The 19,348-nt window shown below is 61.6% G+C and overlaps 2 protein-coding genes across 2 annotated transcripts in view; one reads left to right on the forward strand and one right to left on the reverse strand.

The window, feature by feature from the left end:
* Positions 1 to 628, forward strand: part of prel (preli-like) — a 7,239-nt gene extending 6,611 nt beyond the window's left edge. Inside the window, exon 5 of the mRNA XM_037237202.1 lies at positions 1 to 628. This exon is cut by the window's left edge and continues 617 nt beyond it. The gene's annotated coding sequence lies outside the window, so the exon portion shown is untranslated.
* Positions 629 to 2,615: 1,987 nt separating this feature from the next.
* Positions 2,616 to 19,334, reverse strand: LOC119111478 (bromodomain adjacent to zinc finger domain protein 2B). The gene is made up of 26 exons (XM_037235296.1): positions 19,306 to 19,334; positions 18,863 to 19,027; positions 18,067 to 18,242; positions 17,279 to 17,394; positions 16,580 to 16,761; positions 16,124 to 16,207; positions 15,750 to 15,871; positions 15,306 to 15,413; positions 14,854 to 14,914; positions 14,355 to 14,420; positions 14,008 to 14,049; positions 12,973 to 13,171; positions 11,580 to 11,941; positions 10,868 to 11,083; positions 10,259 to 10,546; positions 9,671 to 9,895; positions 8,635 to 9,625; positions 8,179 to 8,324; positions 7,876 to 7,899; positions 7,194 to 7,421; positions 6,620 to 6,958; positions 5,788 to 5,912; positions 5,127 to 5,265; positions 4,652 to 4,822; positions 3,882 to 4,051; positions 2,616 to 3,350 (listed from the first exon to the last, which is right to left on the reverse strand). The coding sequence occupies exons 1-26, from the start codon at positions 19,321 to 19,323 to the stop codon at positions 3,200 to 3,202; spliced, it is 4,914 nt and encodes a 1,637-aa protein (XP_037091191.1). The 5' UTR covers positions 19,324 to 19,334; the 3' UTR covers positions 2,616 to 3,199.
* Positions 19,335 to 19,348: the final 14 nt, after the last annotated feature.

Genomic DNA, 19,348 nt, shown 5'->3' on the forward strand with positions numbered 1-19,348 from the left:
TGGTCGGGCTGAGAAAGGAGATAATTAGAAACGACACGTCGTGAACTAGCTTTTCTACAGGTGCGTGGAATCGGTTTTTGTATAAGAGCTTGCTTGTTGAAACCCTTGTGATCGTCCCCATATTGCGTAGCGAGTGTGATTTAATGTAGTTTGTGATAAAGCCGTTGAATCCACGCATTCTCTGAGGCGGGCTTATTCTGATAGGGGTGCAGAGGACAGAATATGCAGGTGATCACAGTGGTCCAGTAATTTTCCCCTAGCACTGCCGTGATGTGTCGATTATTCCCTTGAAACGACAGTACATGGGTGATAAGGTTTTGTTTTGCTGGCCGTTTGTTTTTGTGTGGTATTCAGCAAGTCTAGGGAAGTTGTAGGAAGAGTACCGATCGCTGACGGTTATGATCGGGTGCTTGTGTTAAAATGCTGCTTTGTGTGTTCGATTCAACTTCCAAACAATCCGTGGGTTAGTTTGCTCGGTAGATATATCGGGCATTAACGTGGTAGCTGTTGAATTACAACGGTGGTACAGTTTGGTTCTCTATTTCGGGCCAGTTTGCAATCTCTGTGTGCGATGATGAGTGTTTAACCCCCACACTGAAGGGTACATGCGAATAAATGATTAAGCAGACGCTCGCTTATGATACTTTCGTCGACGCTCATTTTCATCTGACTGAACGATGTTCATCATGATACGACACTTCCCTAGAATGGTCTGAAACAAGACGTAAACGGAGTCGTATGCGGGTCCTAGGTGCGTTAAAAAAACCTTAGCAGTGACTCATCGTCCTTGTGGAGTAATCGGCTTCGGTTTCCCGACGCTCTTGTAGACCGAGCACACAATGCAGACAGCGTGGTGGTTCACGCCGCTCCCAAATAAGGTTTGTGTAGGTTAGCCCCCCCCCCCCTCCGATATTTCTGAAGATTTGCAGTAAACGCCGGACGCGGTACGAGCAGCGCGAACGTCTGAGTGCTTTCACCGGTATCACCTACGGGGAGCGCCAGATCACGCTTTTGACAGGACTTCGATTCGGCCTCTTGGATCTGCATCATGGGAGGTGTCCTGCACATTGGAGGCACACCTGTCCTCTGACTATTCACAACTCCCAGCTGAACTAGCAGCCGGCGTCTGGTCTGCGCTACAGTTCCCAGCTGGTACTAGCAGCCGTTGTTTGGCTCGCGCCGGCAGTCGGGTCCTCACATCCTTGATGTATGAGCTCCGCGGAACGCGTCTCGTCCGCGCATGTCGCATGGTAGCTCCGAATGATTACGGCCCTTACAAACAATCCATGACAGATCCGCGTGGTAAAAGTACAGCCCGCTTGTGCGACAGCTCAGTCCGATTGTATGAATGCACTGTTGTAGCGTGCACTTTGCGATCCGAGTCATATGGCAGGGGAGCATAAGGCGGGACCAGGCCGCCAGGGGTGTAGTTCCTTATTCAGGAGCGGGCTCAAACCCCTTCCCCATCCGGGCTCCAGCCCCTCCCCTCCAACAATGAGAAAGTGAGCAAATCTGTGAAACCCATTTGTTGTATTTCAGTAGCAGATGGTTACATTTATCTCTGTGGACACGGGCGCAGCCAGCGGTCTCAGACTTGCATTTTTTTCAGCACCGATGCCTCTGACAGAAAGTCTAAGCCCTGCGTGGTGCGTTCTCACCGACCTTCAGCCCTCCCCCCCCCCCCACCTTAAGAAAATCCTGGCTGCGCTCCTGTTTGGAGATGCCGGGCTCAGCGTGGAGGCGGTACGTTGGAGCAACAGCCGATTTGCGGACAATTTTCGCGGCACACTGGTTGCATTCGCCCTCGGCGCTGCGGTATTCAGTGTCGGTGAAAACGGCAGTCAAGAGAGAACAAACGCGAACCTGCAATGGTGCTGTGGTATTGCTGGCGGTTCTAATGAAGTCCTAAGGACATCCACAATGTCGCGTAATACACTGCAAGTGCCTGGTTCATACCGCATTGCGGCGCTCAAAGCCTGTAGCGCTTCCAAGATATACTAGCCGCGGGCAGTGGACTTACACAGGTCTCAAGCACCTTTCACACATCTGTTGGGGTCAGCTCTGTCTCAGTCAGGACCACGCCTATAACGCCAGAACAAGTAGCACCATGTCATGCATTTGGCATGGAGGTCATTTGTCGAGCCATGAACCGCGATCGACAGCTCAACGTCAAGTTGATGGGGTCCCCGGACTATAACGGTCATTCTGCGTTCACATCTAAACAACAGGTGGACTGCTGTGGTCCTCGTTGTCATGGCAGTAGTAGGAAAATGTAGTCCTCATGGCATGGAACCGAACCGGCTACCAATGCGGGTGCAGTCCACTGCGTTGCAATGTAGTGCCTTTCGTATTCCAACTCGTCCGTTTCAAGGTACCAATTCCCAGCTCTTAGGCCACCCAAACCATTATGGCGATTTCAATGCCCGGTTGGGTCCAAGTTTGCAGCTTGCGCACAGTACGCATAGGCAGTAGTGGTACCGCCAGTTCAGCACCGCGGCGCTGGTGCCCATATCCGTATCTGTCGGGAAATTCGGTTTCTTTCGGAAGTAGCAGCAATGACTCATCAGGTATCGGCGGACTACGCGCGCCAACCACGACCAAAGACACGCGCCGGCAAGAAACTGGGAAATATATTCAGGATAATTGAGTGCCACCGACATGATACACGTTGGACATGTCATATACAACAGCTATACAGAGGTCACCGGGCCTGAACGGGGTGGCAGCGGCCCGGTGCCGCGAGGCCCGCGCGCCCAGCGGACAGCCAGGCACATCTGGTTATACAAACAATTATGTACACACGCGCGAGCACACACGCCAGACCATCTGTAGGAGAGCAGTGAATGTTACGAAAAAATAAATAACCGATGGATGGTGAACTCGAGTAGCTGCATTAGCGTATGACTGGGGTCGGAGCTGGCGGAGCCGGGCCGCGGCCCGGGCGGGCCGACCAATCCACCACATGAATCTGAGTAAAGCGACGAGTAAAAACGGCTACTACAAAATACCTGATCTCTCTCATCTCACGAGTTCCAGGAATCATTATGCCTAGTCTAGCATGGATTTGTACACAACTATGATCCAACTGCGGAAAGACCTAGACGGGCTCTATCAGAAGTCGCTCTTGGTTCGCGCCCGCGGCGCCGCCCCGCACACGAGCGGCGCAATGTGCAACACTGAGCGCACGCACGCGCGCGCGCTACTGCGGGTTGAGCTCGAGCCAACGCGCCTCGAACAGAGTCCGCATAGTGTGGCCGGCCTTGCCCACCGGCGAGTCGTCCTCGTTGAACGTCTCACAGTTGTCAAATATGACACGCATGTCGGCGATGAACTCGTCCTTGCCCTTGTACCTGCGGACCGAAGCACGACAGTGAGACCAGCGGACCGCGGAGGACCGCGGCGGACGCCTCGGAAATCTAGCACGTGTCGATGGCACGCTATCACGCGGCGGTAAGTGGCATTGAGGTCTGACGACGGCAAATCCGCCTCCTTGACCGTCGCCACGCCGGAAACACACGCAGACTGCACGGAGAAGCGATGACCTGAACCTAAAATGCATATCATGGCACCGAGGGTTCAAGTCCCAAGGACGCCGTCCGACATGTCCAGAGTTCAGGCCGGCCGAGGAGTCCCTGTCTGACGCAACATGACCACGACACTTGAGTTGCATCAGCTGGATCGCCGGGACACCAGCAGCACGAGCGCGCACGTCACAGCGCACCAACAGAACAAAGGCGGGAACAAGGGCGACGACACGCGCAACCGGGGAACGCATACACGGTAGGGCAGGCCACGCCGCCACTTCCACTAATGCAGAGGTACAAATCGCGCGTTCCGTGACACCATGCGCCCAACCGGCGCTCGCGACTGCCGCTACTCACACTCCTTCGTTGATCCGTTTCTTAATGGTACTGAGATCCATTGGGTTCTTGATGATTTTCTTGTAGGTGGGGAACTGTTTGGTGTTGACCGGCAGCAGGAAAGGCCACGCCTCGTCGTGCGCCTCCAGCTCGGTCAGCACCGTCCGGCACATGGCCATCTCCTTGGCCAACTGCCGGAGCACGCACATCGGGTCACGTCACGTCACGTCACGTCACGTCACGTCACGTCACGTCACGTCACGTCATCGTCTCTCACCTCACTCACACGCATCGCGTTATCACCGGCGATTTACGTTCAGCACCAGCAGCCCGTGACAGCCCAGAGAGTTTTCATCCTGTCAGGCGGCTAGGTATGCTACCCCATGGTGCAAGTCCGGTCGGCGAGATACCAGTCCACCAGGATCCCGACAGAAAACAGAAGATAGTCGTGACTAGGAACGGCATGGTGTGCTGACAGATTCTGCGGTCAGGGAGAAAAGGACGCGGTAATTTGATCACGTCATCAAGCTTACGGCCATTCCTGGGAGGCCGCCTTTCCTGTCCTCTGGCTGACTAACCGGATAAGCCGAGCGTCCGCATCAGGCCGCACACCAGGTGCGGAAGATCAGCTGACTCACAACTGACTGGTGTCGTGTGGCACGGGGAGCGACGTCACGTCCGCAGCCTTACAGGCGCAGCCGGGCGTACACCACCACACTACGACAGCCAGGACTGGCGTGCGCAGGGACCCAGCACGCTCGGCTGCCCAGCTCGGCCGGTCGGCCGCCTACCTTCTTGTTGCCGCGCTCCTTCTTGGGCGGCGACTCGCGCTCCTCGGCGGGCTTCTCCTCGGCCGGCGCCGGCTCGCTCGGCTCCGGCGGGGCCGGCTTCGCCTTCTTGGAGCGCGACTTCTTCGGGCTCTTGTGGGCGCACGCCGGACAGTGCCACTTGCCCCGCGGTACCTGCCGGCGAGGACGCCAAGCTACTGCACCAGTACACGGCCGAGCGCCGCACAGCAGGAAACACGTGCCGAAGCGCGAGACGTCTTTGAGGGCAAGGCAAATGGGCCTGTTGAAAGAGCACAGGGACAGTCGCAAGGGTACGAATGTTGTCGCAAGGTCAAGACTCCGGGAGGACTTGCCTCGTACAGTTAATCGGCAGGCCGTCTCCTCACGATCAGCCGTGGAGTACATACCCGGATCGCGACGACCAGCCCCGGCGAGTGGCGAGGACGCGGCTCGAGCGAGCGTCGGCCGAGTGACTGACCTTGACTACGGGCGGCGTGACGCACTCGGGGTGGAAGGCGCGCGGGCAGCCCTCACACAGCAGCACCTTGCCCTCGCCCTTGCCGCAGACGACGCATGCCCGCTCGCCGGTCGCCTTATTGACGCACTCGTAACAGTACCTGCGGGCGCGATGGCGGTGAGATCGAGGCCGGCCGCCGGGAGGGGCAGACTCGGCGCCGCCGGCCGCCGGCCAAATACCGGACAGGCCTGGCAGCTCGGCGCGGGCGGCAGAGCCGGAAGCGTCAGCCGGCACGCAGCCGCGCGCCACTTGGCACCGCGCCGTGACAGACGGCGGACCCCGCACAGTGGAGCGCCCCGGCCCGACGTAACGCCGCCGGCCGTGACGCCCCAGCTCGGCGTGGCTGAGCGTGCCCGTGAACGGTGATACGCCCACCACCAGAGAGCTCGGTCCGAACACACGGAGGGATGTCACCTCGGAGAGACCAGATGAGACACGTGAGAAGACCCACAGGCCTGAGGACTCTCAGGAGGCTTCCAACCACCCCTGACGGACATATTCACACCGCCGTCTGGAGCGAGGTCCACCCTAAACACTCTCTTCGCCAAGCCCAAGGGTGGCGACGGGCCCCGCTCGGCGGCGGACCCGCTCCCAGGCGCCCCCAGCGGTCGGCCGCGCTCACCAGTCGCCGTCCGGTATCGTGTCCATGGCCGGCTTGAAGCAGTACGTGTGGTAGCCCTTGTCGCAGCCGTCGCAGAGCAGCAGCTTCTCCTCATGGTCGCCGCTCGTGCAGAATTGACAGTTCTGCTGGGGGAGTGGCCAGTCAGACCAGGTCAACGCACACGGACACCACACAGCGCTGACCGCCAGAGGCCCGTTAGTGCCGCCAGCTGGCCCCGGCCGGTTAGAACACAAAGGCATGTCAAGCGTGGTCAGGTGCTGTACGTGCTCATCGTCTTCGATGACGATCGCCTGCAGCCAACCGAGGCAAAACAAACGCAAGAAAATACGATTGGTGCGCCATGGGCAACAAAGCAAATCGGCAATTATGCATAAAGCAGGATCATGCGCTGGACTCACACATAATGGCGAGGGAGTGCTGGATGCCTGAAGCAGTGGTTGGGACGAATCCAAACAAGAAAACGAAACAAAACAAAATCAATCATGACAAATTTTAGAGTTTCAGCCAAACGACACGCGTGGGGTGGCACATGCAACCCGCTGTTCGTATCCTACCATCCGGCGTGGCATCTGCCTGCGCGCATGATCACGCTGGCTTCCCAAAGGTCTGTCCGCCTCTGCCTGCGTCTGTCACGGCCTGTCAGTCTGCCATTTTGTCCTGCCCGGCCCAAATACATGTTCATCTGAGTCTGCCAACGTCACCACGTCACTCCTCAGTCTGTCCGACCACTGTCAGGTGTCTGTCAGCCACCGCCGTCAACTCCTGTCCACCCATTCCCACACCGGCCCGCCACCGCGGCCAGCCACCGGCGGCGGCGCGCCGGCCCACTCACCGCCTTCATGATGGACTTGTCCCAGGCGACTGACATCTCGAGCGCGTACAGGCACATGGAGACCTGGGCGGCGGTGGTGGTGCGCGGCAGGGCATCGCGCCACACCAGCAGCGGCCGCGGGATGGTGTTGTTCTCCTCGGTGCCCAGGTTCGAAAGGCTCAGGTCGGCGCCTTTGCTGGTGCCCAGCGGCGGCTTCAGGTAGCGCCGCTCCACGTTCTGCTCCAGGTCGATCAGCCGGTCGCGCGCGCTTGCCACCGGGTTCAGCTTGCCCTCCTCGGGCGCGCAGGACGGCGCGAACAGGCTGCGGTCGTGCGAGGTGCGCGGCGGCAGGCGCCACGTCTGCGCGACAGAGGCGAACGGCCGTCATCGGGCGCGGCGGCCGCGCGCCGTTCGTGCTGTCGCGCCGGGTCAGCGTCCGAGCACCGGCGCCCGCGACAACAAGGCAGCAATCACACGTCTATGGCAGGGTGGCGTGCGTCCCAAAGCAGCACGCGTTCTGTTAAACGGACTTCACCGTCTAAAGACGGATGCAGGCACGGAGGCCGCAGGCTGCGCCGCCGCGCGCAGGACTGACCTTGACCTGCATGCTGGCCTGGCCGATGCGCTCCTCCAGGTTCTCGACCTGCTCGAGCAGGTACATCTCGACGGTCGTGGCCACGTCGTGCCGGTAGGAGCCGGGCTCGTCAGGCGCCGGCACCGGCGCCGGCTCAGCGGCGGCGGCGGCGGCCGCGGCGGCCGCGGCGTCAGGGTCGGCGTCGGCGTCGGCGTCGGTCACCGTCAGGTTGACCTCGTCCGGGTTACCCTGCGGCCGGGGTATAGTCAGCACCGGTTGCCGCCCGCCGTTCCGCGCACACCGGCGTCTCAGCACACCCGGCCACTGTGACGTGCCAGGCGAGGTTGCGAATAAAGTTAGATCTGTGTTAGTTCTTCGCACGTCAAGCCGGTTATCGACAGTTATACATACGACACCAGCGTTTTCGAGATAAGACCCTTTCGTGGGAATACATAGAAGGCGGTAGCAGGGAACGTCAGTAAGCCGGGTACAACAGGCAATCCGATGAAGTGCAGTTTTAGCACCAGGTACAGAAGAGTATAAATGGAACTGAATGTCATCACTGTAAAAGAAAGAACGCATGCTACTACCAAAACGCTTGCTTATCTCAACAGAAGCTTATAAAGGGTGTTGCATAAAGCGGAACGTGCAAGCACGCTTGAACCAAACTTTGAAGCGGCAAAGTCTCTTTCCATCAACTTACTAAGATTCGATTTTTCTCTGTTCGCTACAACCGCAAGACATACAGTTAGTGGGTTTAATAAGCATTTCACGACACAATACGCAACGATGTAGCACCTGGCTCTACCATGTGCAGCTCTTGACGGAGGTCACCACAGGTGGCTAACGTGATATCCCCGTGAACAGCTAAACATCTTCTGTTTCCAATATCTGACATACATGATGTAAAGTTCGGTCAAATGACAGACACACCGCACAACCCAATTCACACCTTAGTCCATAAGCAGTGCGAAGAGTACCGGGACGCCGCTAGAGCCTCTCTTACCGTATCACAAGACTCCAGTACAGTATCGCGGCAGGTGAGGATCTTGTTTTTGAGCGGCCTCTCGCGGATTCCCCGGTTGTGCAGGGCGTTGGTCAGCTGGTCGATTTTGGTCGCGTCGGAGACCCGCCACCAGCCACACTTGTACTCTGTCGGCACACGGCCTCCGTGAGAGCGCGGCCAGCGCGGCACCACGACCCGCCCACGCACCGCGACGTCACAACTCAGCCAGAAGACACGTGGGCCCAGGGAGTGTCCACGGCGCGTAAGGCGAGCATGAGCACAACCATCCCGAGACCGTTACAAAGACGAGAAGTCGGCAACCATGGCCGTGCCGCCCCACGTGTGGCGAGTGAAACCCTTCCAAAATATCACGCGACGACGAACGACGCAAAATCAACCCAAAAATTAACCCAACCGAGCCAGTCGCCCGTCGGCGCCCGGCCAGCTGCCACCGACCTTGCGGCACCTCCAGCGCCTCCTCGTGCACATCCAGCTTGCCGACGAGCTCGGGGTCGGGCGGCGCGTCCTCGGGCAGCGCGGCGCGCCGCTCCGGCTCGGCCGCCACCGACTCCACCTCGTCGTCCGACAGCTCGGTGATGGTGCTGAAGTCGCACGGCTCCTTGGGCAGCACGCTGAACCACAGCTTCTCGGGCGCCTGAAGCGCCTGCATCAGGTACTGGGACGGCACCAGGCCCAGGCCAGGGATCTGCACCGCGCCGTTCACCTCCTTCAACGAGCCGTTGGCGCCGAGCGACGCCAGTGACGCGTTCAGGTAGCTGATCATGTGCTTGCTGTTGAGCTGCGGCTTGTAGCTGGGGGTGCTGAGGATCACTGACGCCGCCTTGGACGGGGCGGGCACCGGGTTCTCGGCCAGGTGCTTGATGGCGCTCAGGCTGTCCAGTGCCGACGGCTTCGCGTCGGCCGGCTCAGCCTTGACGGCGCCGGCGGCCGGCGGCGGCGCCGGCGTCGCCGCGTCTCCGGCGACCGACTCCGGCTTCACGACACCAGCGGGCGGCGGAGGCGGAGGCAGTGGCGGCGGCGGTGGCGGCGGCGACATCTCGGTCGGCGACTCTGCCTTGACCGGCGCCGGCTCGGACTTCACTTTGGTGGGCGGAAGCAGCGGCGAGCCGGCGTGCTCCCGGCCGTCGCCGTCGCCGTTCACGTGCGGCTCGTCCTCAGTCAGGCCGTTCTCGGCCGGCGTCGGCGCGCAGTCGCCGTTGACCAGCCGCTGCTGCAGCTCCGACTCCGACTCCGACTCCCGCTCCGGTTTTGGCTCCGCCGTTGGCTCCGGTTTCGTCGCCAGATCCGTCTCCGGTTTCGTCTCCGGATCTGTCTCCGGCTTCGTCTCGGGCTGCGGCGCCTCGCCGCCCGCCTCGAGCCGCGCCCGTTTGCCGCGCTGCTCGGCAGGCGAGTCGGCGGCGCGCTTCTCGCCCGCCTCGTCGCCCGTCTCGCGGTCGCGCAGCGCGGCGCGCGCCGCCCCCCGCCGGTCGTACCGCTCGTCGGCGCCCAGCCCGCTCTCCAGCCCCTCCACGTAGACGCCGCCTGCACGCGGCAGGATCCAGTAGGCGCGGTGGTAGCGGTCGTGGCCCAGGCTGGTCGGACGGATGGTGCGGTTGCCTTCAAAGATGTCACGGCTCAGCTGGTTGTTGTGGTTGTTGAGCTGCTCGATCCGCTTGTGCAACTCCTCGGCGCTCATGGCGTTCACGTCTCCGTCATCCTGTCGGCGAGACAACGCTACTGGTTGCCGGCGGCATCAAAACGACATCCATCCTCGGTTGAGATATGCCTTCCGTCTTCCAGTTACCCAATTTCGTCGCTCAATATTTACAGCCATTACGCTACTTTTACAGCGACATTTATGAGTTTTACGGCGCTTTGACTGCGCAGTCATATAGCACACTTACATTTACATATATTATATATTTACAGATCAGCTTATACATACGTATATATATATATATATATATATATATATATATATATATATATATATAAGAGCAACAAAGCCTACAGCTCGTCACCTAACGGCCTCTGACAATAACGGCTGCCGGCGCTCGCCGGGCGGCTGCCGCCGACTCACGTTGATGTCTGTGTCGTCGCCCTGCTCGCTCTCGTTGCCGCTCTCCTTCTCCTCCTCGTCGTCGTCGTCGTCCTTGTGCTCGTCGGCGTCCTTCTCCTTGGCGGTCTCGCTGAGCCGCGTCGTGTCGCCGGTGTCGCCGTTCTCGCTGGGCTCGGGCGGCGCCGGCCGGCTCGCCACGTGCCGCTGGGAGAACTTCTTGGCGTGCAGCATCTTGAGCCGCCGCAGCCGGCCGTCCAGCACCCACTTCTCCTTGCGCTTGGCATTCACCACGTCGATCGTGCTCTCGATCTGGGCGAGGCGGAGAGAGCGTCAGTGTTGCAGACCCGCTGAGAGGATGCGGCACGTCACATGCTGACGCTGATGCGCCGGTGTGGTCCATGAGCGCATGGGATAAACCTGTGCACACAGCACCATCGACAACCGTGAAAAACAGCTCTTTACAGCAAAGCATGACCCCACCGCATGCAGATTACCAGCAAGCTGCATCGCACCCGGGCGCTGTGCCGGGCCTGGACCAGCCCACGCCTCGCGCCGCACATCCCGTATTTGGATCAGGCCCCGATTAAGATCGGCCCGGCGCGGCTCGGGAGCCGCAGCGCCCCGCCTCACCTGGCGCAGCACGGCCTTGTTCTGCAGCAGGTCGTTGCAGAGGTGGGCCAGCACCTCGGTCTTCTCGGTCGGGTTCAGCGCCAGGTACGGCCGCTCCGCCAGCCACTGCGACATCTGGTTAGTGCGGTTGGCGTCCATGGCGTCCTGGAAGTCAGCGTTCTTGGCACGGCAGTGCGGGTCTCGCTGGTTCGGGCACAGACCCGTCAAGTTCTTCACCTGCGAATGACAGGCGGCCGTTCACAGACCACAACCGAGCCAGCCACTCACGCGTTCGTGACGTCACCACACGCAAAGCTGCAGCTGCCACACCGGTGGCAGCGGCAGACGCCGCACGCCAAAGCTCGCTCCGGACGCTCCTCTCTCCCCGGATCCGGCCCGTGGCAGCGACAGCCAGCCGCTGCCCGGTCACCAGCCGCCGCTCGGCGCCACAGCGGCCGGAGCGCTCACCTTCCCCAACGCTCCTCTCTCCCCTGATCCCGCCCTCGGCGGTGACAGCCAGCCGCCGCTCGGCGCCACAGCGGCCTTTTCCGACGTCCCTCTCTCCCCTGATCCGGCCCGCGGCAGCGACAGCCAGCCGCCGCCCGGTTACCAGCCGCCGCTCGGCGCCACAGCGGCCGGAGCGCTCACATCTCCCGACGCTCCTCTCTCCCCTGATCCAGCCCTCGGCAGTGACAGCCAGCCGCCGCACGGCCCATCCAGCTGGAGCGCTCACCTCTCCCGAGGCGCAGGCGAACATGTAGATGCGCAGCACCTCGGAGAGTGCCGTGTGCGTGATGTCCGCCTGGCGCAGCGTCTGGTTGAGCACGGTCACGTGGCGCACCGGGTGCGGGATGCCCGGGTCCTCCACGGCGCACACCACCAGGTGGGTCAGCACCGAGAGCAGCTCCTCCTCGTGGTCGGGCTCGTTGAGCAGGCCCTGCTGCAGCGCGCCCAGCGACGGCAGGCTGTCCATGTCGAAGCCCAGCGTCTCGCCGAAGTTGTGCAAGAACTCGAACACCATCAGGCAGTTGGCGAACGCCTCGCCCGACAGCCGCAGGCCGGGGATGCGGTCCAGCTCGGGCAGCGGCTTCTGGTCTGCGGACGGGCGGGCGGGCGTCAGACGCGCGGTCAGGCGGATGGAGCCGGGTGGGACGCCGGCTCAGTACGGACGGGCGGGCGGGCGGCCGTCAGACGCGTAGTCAGGCGGACGGAGCCGGGTGGGACGCCGGCTCAGTACGGACGGGCGGGCGGGCGGCCGTCAGACGCGCGGTCAGGCGGACGGAGCCGGGTGGGACGCCGGCTTGGTACGGACGGGCGGGCGGGCGGCCGTCAGACGCGCGGTCAGGTGGACGGACCCGGGTGGGACGCCGGCTCAGTACGGACGGGCGGGCGGGCGGCCGTCAGACGCGCGGTCAGGTGGACGGAGCCGGGTGGGACGCCGGCTCAGTACGGACGGGCGGGCGGGCGGCCGTCAGACGCGCGGTCAGGCGGACGGAGCCGGGTGGGACGCCGGCTCAGTACGGACGGGCGGGCGGGCGGCCGTCAGACGCGCGGTCAGGTGGACGGAGCCGGGTGGGACGCCGGCTTGGTACGGACGCCCTGCCGCCCGCGGTAAGGCGGCCACACAGCGCATCACACGCCAGTCACACAGCACATCACACGCCAGTCACATAGCACATCACCTGGCAGTCACACAGCACACCACACGGCAGTCACACAGCACATCACACGGCAGTCACACAGCACATCACACGCCCATCACACATCATAGCACATGTCAGTCACACTGCATATTACGTGTCAATAAAACAGCACATCACACGCCAGGTCGCACAGCACATCACACGAAACTCACAGCAGCACATCACACGCCAGTCACGCGGCACATCACGCTATTCACACAGCACATCACAGTCTATCACACATCACATCACACGTCAGTCACACAGCACACCACACTGCAATCACACGACAGCACAAACTTCAACTAAGTGGCGTCCAGCATCGTCGGACAAGTCGGATTTGACCGGACCCGCCACTTGGCCAGACACGCTAAGCCGTCACATGTGTCGCCTTCCGCAGACGAGTTGGTGTGTTTTGCCCGCGGCCACAGAGCAGGGCCTCACCTTTGAGCGCCATGTCCTCGCGCGGCTTCTTGAGCTCGCGGATGACCTCGGCGTCCTGGAGCCGCTTCTCGCGACGGCGCTCCTTCAGCGCGGCGCGCTCCACCTTCATGTCCTCGCGCCGCCGGTCGCGCTCCTCCTGGCGCCGGCGCGCGTCCAGCGCCTTCACCAGCACCATGTGGTGGCGGCGCCGCTCGCGCTCCTGCCGGCGGCGGCCTCGCGTCAGACACCGCCGGCGCACCAGCCGGGAGGGGGCCGATACACCCGCGGCGCGGACCGCCACCCGGGGACGGCCGCTGACAAACTTATGTGGAAAGGAACGCCGAATATATTGGCCAGCGCAACATTCTACGATGTTTGCAAGCCGAAGCGAAAACTTCGCTTGTCCAAAAGATCGATAATCTCATGTGGCTGACGCCTGACGCTGGGCTGACGGCCAGCTCGACTTGAATCGGCGGCAAGCGGGGACACGCAAGCACCGCAGCACATTTCAGGTGCATGCCACAGCGCGTCACGGACGGCCTCGTACAACAGCGACTCCTAGCGGCACCCACCACAGGACAGCGAGGCCTCGCCAGGCCGAGGGCAGGGGAACAGAGGGCGGGGGGGAGTCATGCTCGGCCTCGTGCCCCGGGCCGGGACCGGACGTCCGTCGCCACCCGCTGTACAACCCCGGCACATGCTGCTCAGCTACCTCGCCGCCCGGCCACAGACAGACAGCGCGGCCCAACGGAGCTGCCCGCTCCGACAGCATCCCGACACCAGAGCCGCGCGAGATCGGCCACCACCCGACCCGACCCGACCCGACCCCACCCGCGGGGGACGGGCCGGCCCGCCGGCGCCGGTGCCAACGGAGGCCAGACAGGCGGCGGGGACGGCCGACGACAGAGCGGTCCCGGGCGCAGGTCCGGACGAGCTCGCCCACGCAACGGCGCCGCGGGGCGGGCACCCGGGCCCCGGGGAGCGCAAAGCCACAGCCAAGGTTAGTCACCAGCCACCATTCAAAGCCAAGCAACGTATGCACCAAAGTGAACGTACCACTTCTAGCATATATAGCATCTCTCTCTGTTTGTTCAGCTCCTAGAACAGAGACGGCTCAGTTAGTGTGGCTCTGGACTCACGGGACACCGACAACTACTAACCACGGCCACCTGCCGCTGCCCAGACCCGAACCGGGGCGGTGCACGTGCCACGCGTCAACCCCCGCACGGACAGCCAACCTACGGACCACACGGGTCGCCCGTCCACATGACATAAAGCACGGGTGGGCGCCGGCACAGGAGACGACTGAACGGAAAGCAAACCGAGTGCCGCTTAGTCCCGAGTTGCTGCAACGTCATCCGGTCTCGTGCCCGGAGCGGATTCGGCGCAGGCAGGCGACTTACCTGAGCTTTCCGCAAGTTCTCCGCCACCTTCTGCTTCTCCAGCTCCTCCTGTTTTCTGCGGCGCTCCTGGAACACAATGTGGGTCCAATAAGTCCAACGGGGCGGTACACTGCTGCCGCGCACGGCGAAAAGACACCCATTTTACAACAAAGAAAGCGAGGTCTAGACCAGTGAGCATATGACAATGTAGGAATACACACACAATGGTTAACTGACGCGATACACAAAAATATTACGAATCCAAACATCCCCTGCATTGAAAAGGGGAAGTGTGCAGACTTGGGATACTGAGTCAATGGTTACACAACACTATTGCGTCAGAACTTTATCAGTGCTGCTAACGACCAATGCTGGTTGGTTGCCGGCTGGTGAGCATCCGCTGATGACAGCTCATTCAGCCATGCTCTGGAGGACGTCAGCCAAATCTGATGTCAGCGAACACTCGGGAAAAACAGACGAGACCAAAGTTAAACAAGCAAAGCAAAGCCACGAAAATTACCTCCAACATCTGGGCATTCTTCAGCTCGCGCTCCTTCTTCTTTTGCTCCTCTTTCAGTTGCCTTGAAAAGAAGTCCATTCGTTTAAATATCACAACCACGGCCCCACGTTTAATTAAACGCACCACGCCGTCTCGCATGACCCTCGTGGCAAAGTGCTATCATCCCAACAGCCCAACGTACTCAAACGCATCGGGGCAAAAGAATTCGTAAAAAAGCGCACTAGATGATGTCTATTCCTGAAAGGCAACAACAGGCCCTGACCGAAAATTCCTGGATGCTTTGGAAATTTGGATTAAGCTTGGATTGGATTAAGCTCTGGATGCTTAAGCACCTCAGATCCGACTATGAGTCTGCCTTGAGCCTATTTCTTCAGTTTCTGTCGTCGCGTTTCACGGGAGACGGCAGCGGCGCGGACTGGACCGCTGCGGGGGGAAACGCGAAGGGAGCTCACCTGGCGCGCCGCTCGTCCTCCAGCTGACGCATCAGCTCCATGGCTTGTTGGTAGCTGGAGGAGCCGCCGGAACCGGAGCCGGAGCCGGAGGCGCCGCCGCCCTCGTCGCTGCAATGCCGACCCCCGTCAGCACGCGTGAGTCTCCGGCACAAGCCCAGGCCCATCCCTCGGCCCTCACATAGGTGTACTTCCATCAGCGGGGACAAGTCAGCACAGAGGCGTTGACAATCGCTCTCGAGAGGCGCTCGCATAATACCCAGCGCATACCGTGATACTTTTCATAAGGTCAGAGTAGTAGACAACACAAAAGGTGAGGTGTTAATGTGAAATGAACAGCTCAGACTTGTACTTAAAAGCCTGGAACGATCGCATAAAACGTGCCTGCACGGAATGTCTCGGCTGAAGTGACCCACCACACTGTGCGACGGCGTAGGGTCACGTTACCTTTTGATGTTGATGACGTATGGTTTTTTGAACTGTCGCTTCTTGCCGCCGCCCAGGAGGTCCACCTGCCGTTTGACCTCGGCCTCCGACATGGGGATGCACTCCTCCCCGTCGTCCGAGATCTGCCGCGCGCGGCCAGACGGCGGCCAGTCAGCGATACAGGTCACCAAGGCCACGAGCAAAGCGCAAACTTCGCTCGGAAATCGGGGCATTTCTGCGACTGTGCTTTTAGGTCAAGAGGGCTCCGATGCAGCGTCAGCTGCGCTGTTTTTGAGAGTTGCACACACGAGAAAGTCGGCCGTGAACAAATTGAACAGCGAGGCAGAGGTGACCAGCTGCTACAACGGGCCTCATGGGTAGGCAAGCCACCTTACCTTCAGGTAGTCTCCGATCACGACCTTGCTGCTGAACGTGAAGTGGTCTCTGGTGACGTCACTGATGTTGTTCCGCTCCAGGTACTGAAACAGGACCGAAGGCGTGACCACACAACAGCCAGGCGGAGGCGAGGAGGAGATTTACGCGGCACCGTTACAGAATAATCTCAGGCTAAGGCTGATAAGAACGGGTCCGACCCGTTAAGTACACTTTGCTGCCTGTTTACCTACACGGACAGTCTGGCTCGTGATTCACACAGCGGTGCTTAGTGGAGCAGCCAGGGCATACCACCGTCGCGTGTTTCACGGGCACGATTATCCGTACCCGTCACAGGGAATACTCCTCCCACGTGTCGCCCGGTCGGCACCTCCGACCGTTCACTCCCGCACCATCGACAACGCCTCTCATCCAACAGCCGTCCGCCGCCAGCGCACGCTCCGCCTTGCCGCACGTACCCGCAGGATGTCGGGGAACTGCCGGAACGCCTTGCCGCACGGCGCGTAGTAGACGACGTCGCCGCGCGGCCCGGCCTGCGTCACCTTGCGGATGGTGGTCTCGCGCCGCCAGCCGCGGTCCAGCGGCACGCGCAGCTTGCGCTCGTCCGTCACCACGCGCCGACGCTTGGACGGCGGCGTGCCTGCGGCGAGGGGGGGGCGGTACAGATGGGCACGCGGTGGAGGGGAGGGGAGCGGTGCCCCAGTTCCGGCGTCAGACCTGGGAGAGCCGCCCGGCACAGTCGTGAAACGTGAGAATCGGTCCTAAACGGGGCTGCGGTGTGTTGTTCGATAACGCCCACACTGCGGTCCCTGAAGGAGACGCGCGGCGTAGTGGACAAGGAAGCGACACCAGAATCGAACAGCGCGGGCATCGATCGCAATATAGACATGAATGACGCACACTGATCACAAACGCCACATAGGGTAAGTTCGAGCTCCACCACAAGTCTGCATCCAATTAATTCCACTTTTTCATCTGCCAGCAAAGCGTGCTCATTTCCGACGCCGTCCAATTAATGAACGCCCTCAGAACGCCGAACCGTTTTATACCACGTCTAACTCTATCAACACGCCGTCTTTGCCACGCTCAATCGAAAAGACCACACCCATCTGTCTTTCAGTGAGCCCAGGCGGCGAGCGCGGGCGGCGGTGGCGCACCTTTGCTGGAAGAGACCTCGCATTCGGACTCCCCGGCCGAGAGCTCCTCGCTGTCGAGGCCGCTGCTGTCCTCGTACTCGCGCTTCAGCCGCGCCAGGTAGCTGGAATACGGAAAACTGGGGAGTCCCGGCGGCGGGACGGCGCGCACGTTAGTAGCCTGCCAGCGAAGCGGACAGAGCGACAGACGGACAGGGCGGCGGCCGGCGGCCGCGCGCGCGCCGCACGGTGGTTAGAGAGACGGACTGACAGAGACAGACAGAGGGAGAGCGCGCGGGCGGCAGGCCCCAAGACGTTGTACGGTTAATCCATCACCACGGCGAGGTATTGTTGGTACCCATGTTCTCGCAGTGAGCTGAGTACGTGAACACAGGCGTGAACATTATCCCACCGGCGACACAGTGTTCATGTGACATGTCCCAAACGAAACACAGAAGACTGAAGGGAGCGAAGGAGGTGAGCATTCCAGGCCAGGGGGACACCAGGAGCCCTGGAGGACCAAGGCCGATCAATATTACCAGGCGTGGGAGCTGGGCTGCGTTGCGCAATGTACCACGCTGCGCATCAACTACGGCCGGAACGTCTCAAATGGGGAACCGGCTACAGTCAAATGAAGGCGGACAGCTGATCAGATCCGGAATGTCGGAGGCGGACAGACGACTGAGGCCGGCCGGTTAGTGGGACTGCGGAGAGCAGATCGCAACACAGGGGGACGGCCGCACGGATAGCTCAGCGTCGGAGGAGATGATAAAGCCCGTGTCGGCGGCGCGCTGCACCGACGGCATGCGTACCTGTTGAGCGGGTCGTCGGTGCTCGAGGTGACCTTGTGCTTGCGGTCGCTGCCGGCCGACTTGACCGACACGGAGTCGTCGTCGTCGCCGGCGGCGGCCGGGGCGGTGGACGAGCGCGGCCGCACCTCGATCGTCAGCTCGTCCGTGGACATCTGCATGGCGCCGCTGCCGCCCGGCTGCAGCGCAGGGCGCACGACTCAGCTCACGGCACGGCGCGGCGCGGCATAGCACGGCACGGCACGGCACGGCACGGCACGGCACGGCACGGCACAGCACGGCGCGGTGCGGCACAACATGGCGTGGCGTGGCTCACGACACGGCACGGCACAATATGGCGCGGCGTGGCTCACAGCACGGCACAGCATGGCACAGCTCACGGCACAGCACGGTACGGCACGGCTCACGGCACAGCACGGCACGGCAGCCGTGGGCCCGCTGCAGTAATGTCTTCAGGAAAGTACTTAATCAATGCTACTGCCGACACAGAATAAAGGGCCTGCAGTGCTGTACGGGACGATAGGTCCCGCTGTGAGAAATGCACTACGAAATGGCTACGAAAGCTAATTAAATGACTCCGTCTACTCGTGTTTAACAAACAGGTAATGATCGAACGAGCAAACCGATTGTCCCGTCGGCTAACAAACACTCGCAAACACAACGGTGGCATTCTCCACATCCCGCACAGCTGTACAACCTGGAGCAGCGCCACACCGCCGCCATTGAGCTGATCCTCTGCCCACAAGCTCTCGAGACGGAGCCCATCCAGGGACGGGGCGAGGGCCGCCGCCGCCGGTACCTGGCTGTCGTCACCGGAGCGACTGTTGGCCAGCAGCGAGGCCACGGTGTTCTTCTTGGGCCGCGACACGCCCACGCCCAGCTTCTTGGCGCGGCTTCGCCTCTGCCCGGTGCCGCCGCCGCTGCCACTGCCGGTGCCGCCGCCGCCGCCGTACTCCGACATCGCCTGCGAGTGCGGGCCGCGCGTCAGTGGTCCGGCGCGACGCGGCACGAAGAGTGTGGAGCGCAGTCTGCGGCATGCCAGCCGGCACGGCTCGGCCGGTGGCTCACGCTGCCCCACCCAGCCCAGCTGGAGACCCCGGGCTCGGCCCCGCGGTCCACGTGCGCCAAGAGCCTGTCTATGGCGCGACGTCAGGCAAAACAGCCGACACACGGGGGCGCCGCAGAGGACGGGGCGCGTCTCAGGCGACGGCCGCCGCGCTCTCTGGACGCGCCGTCACCAACCTTCTGCGCCGAGGCCATGACGCTGCGGAACTGCTCAGCTGCT

This window comes from Pollicipes pollicipes, unplaced genomic scaffold (genome assembly GCF_011947565.3).
Source record: "Pollicipes pollicipes isolate AB1234 unplaced genomic scaffold, Ppol_2.1 Scaffold_7261;HRSCAF=8764_pilon_pilon_pilon, whole genome shotgun sequence".
In the NCBI taxonomy this organism is placed as follows: domain Eukaryota; kingdom Metazoa; phylum Arthropoda; class Thecostraca; order Pollicipedomorpha; family Pollicipedidae; genus Pollicipes; species Pollicipes pollicipes.

Coding starts and splice junctions, on each gene's coding strand:
- LOC119111478 (XM_037235296.1), bottom strand. Junction 18,243..18,862: donor GCTCCGGTGACGACAGCCAG/GTACCGGCGGCG, acceptor CCTGCGCTGCAG/CCGGGCGGCAGCGGCGCCAT. Junction 15,872..16,123: donor TGATCGGAGACTACCTGAAG/GTAAGGTGGCTT, acceptor CGCGCGCGGCAG/ATCTCGGACGACGGGGAGGA.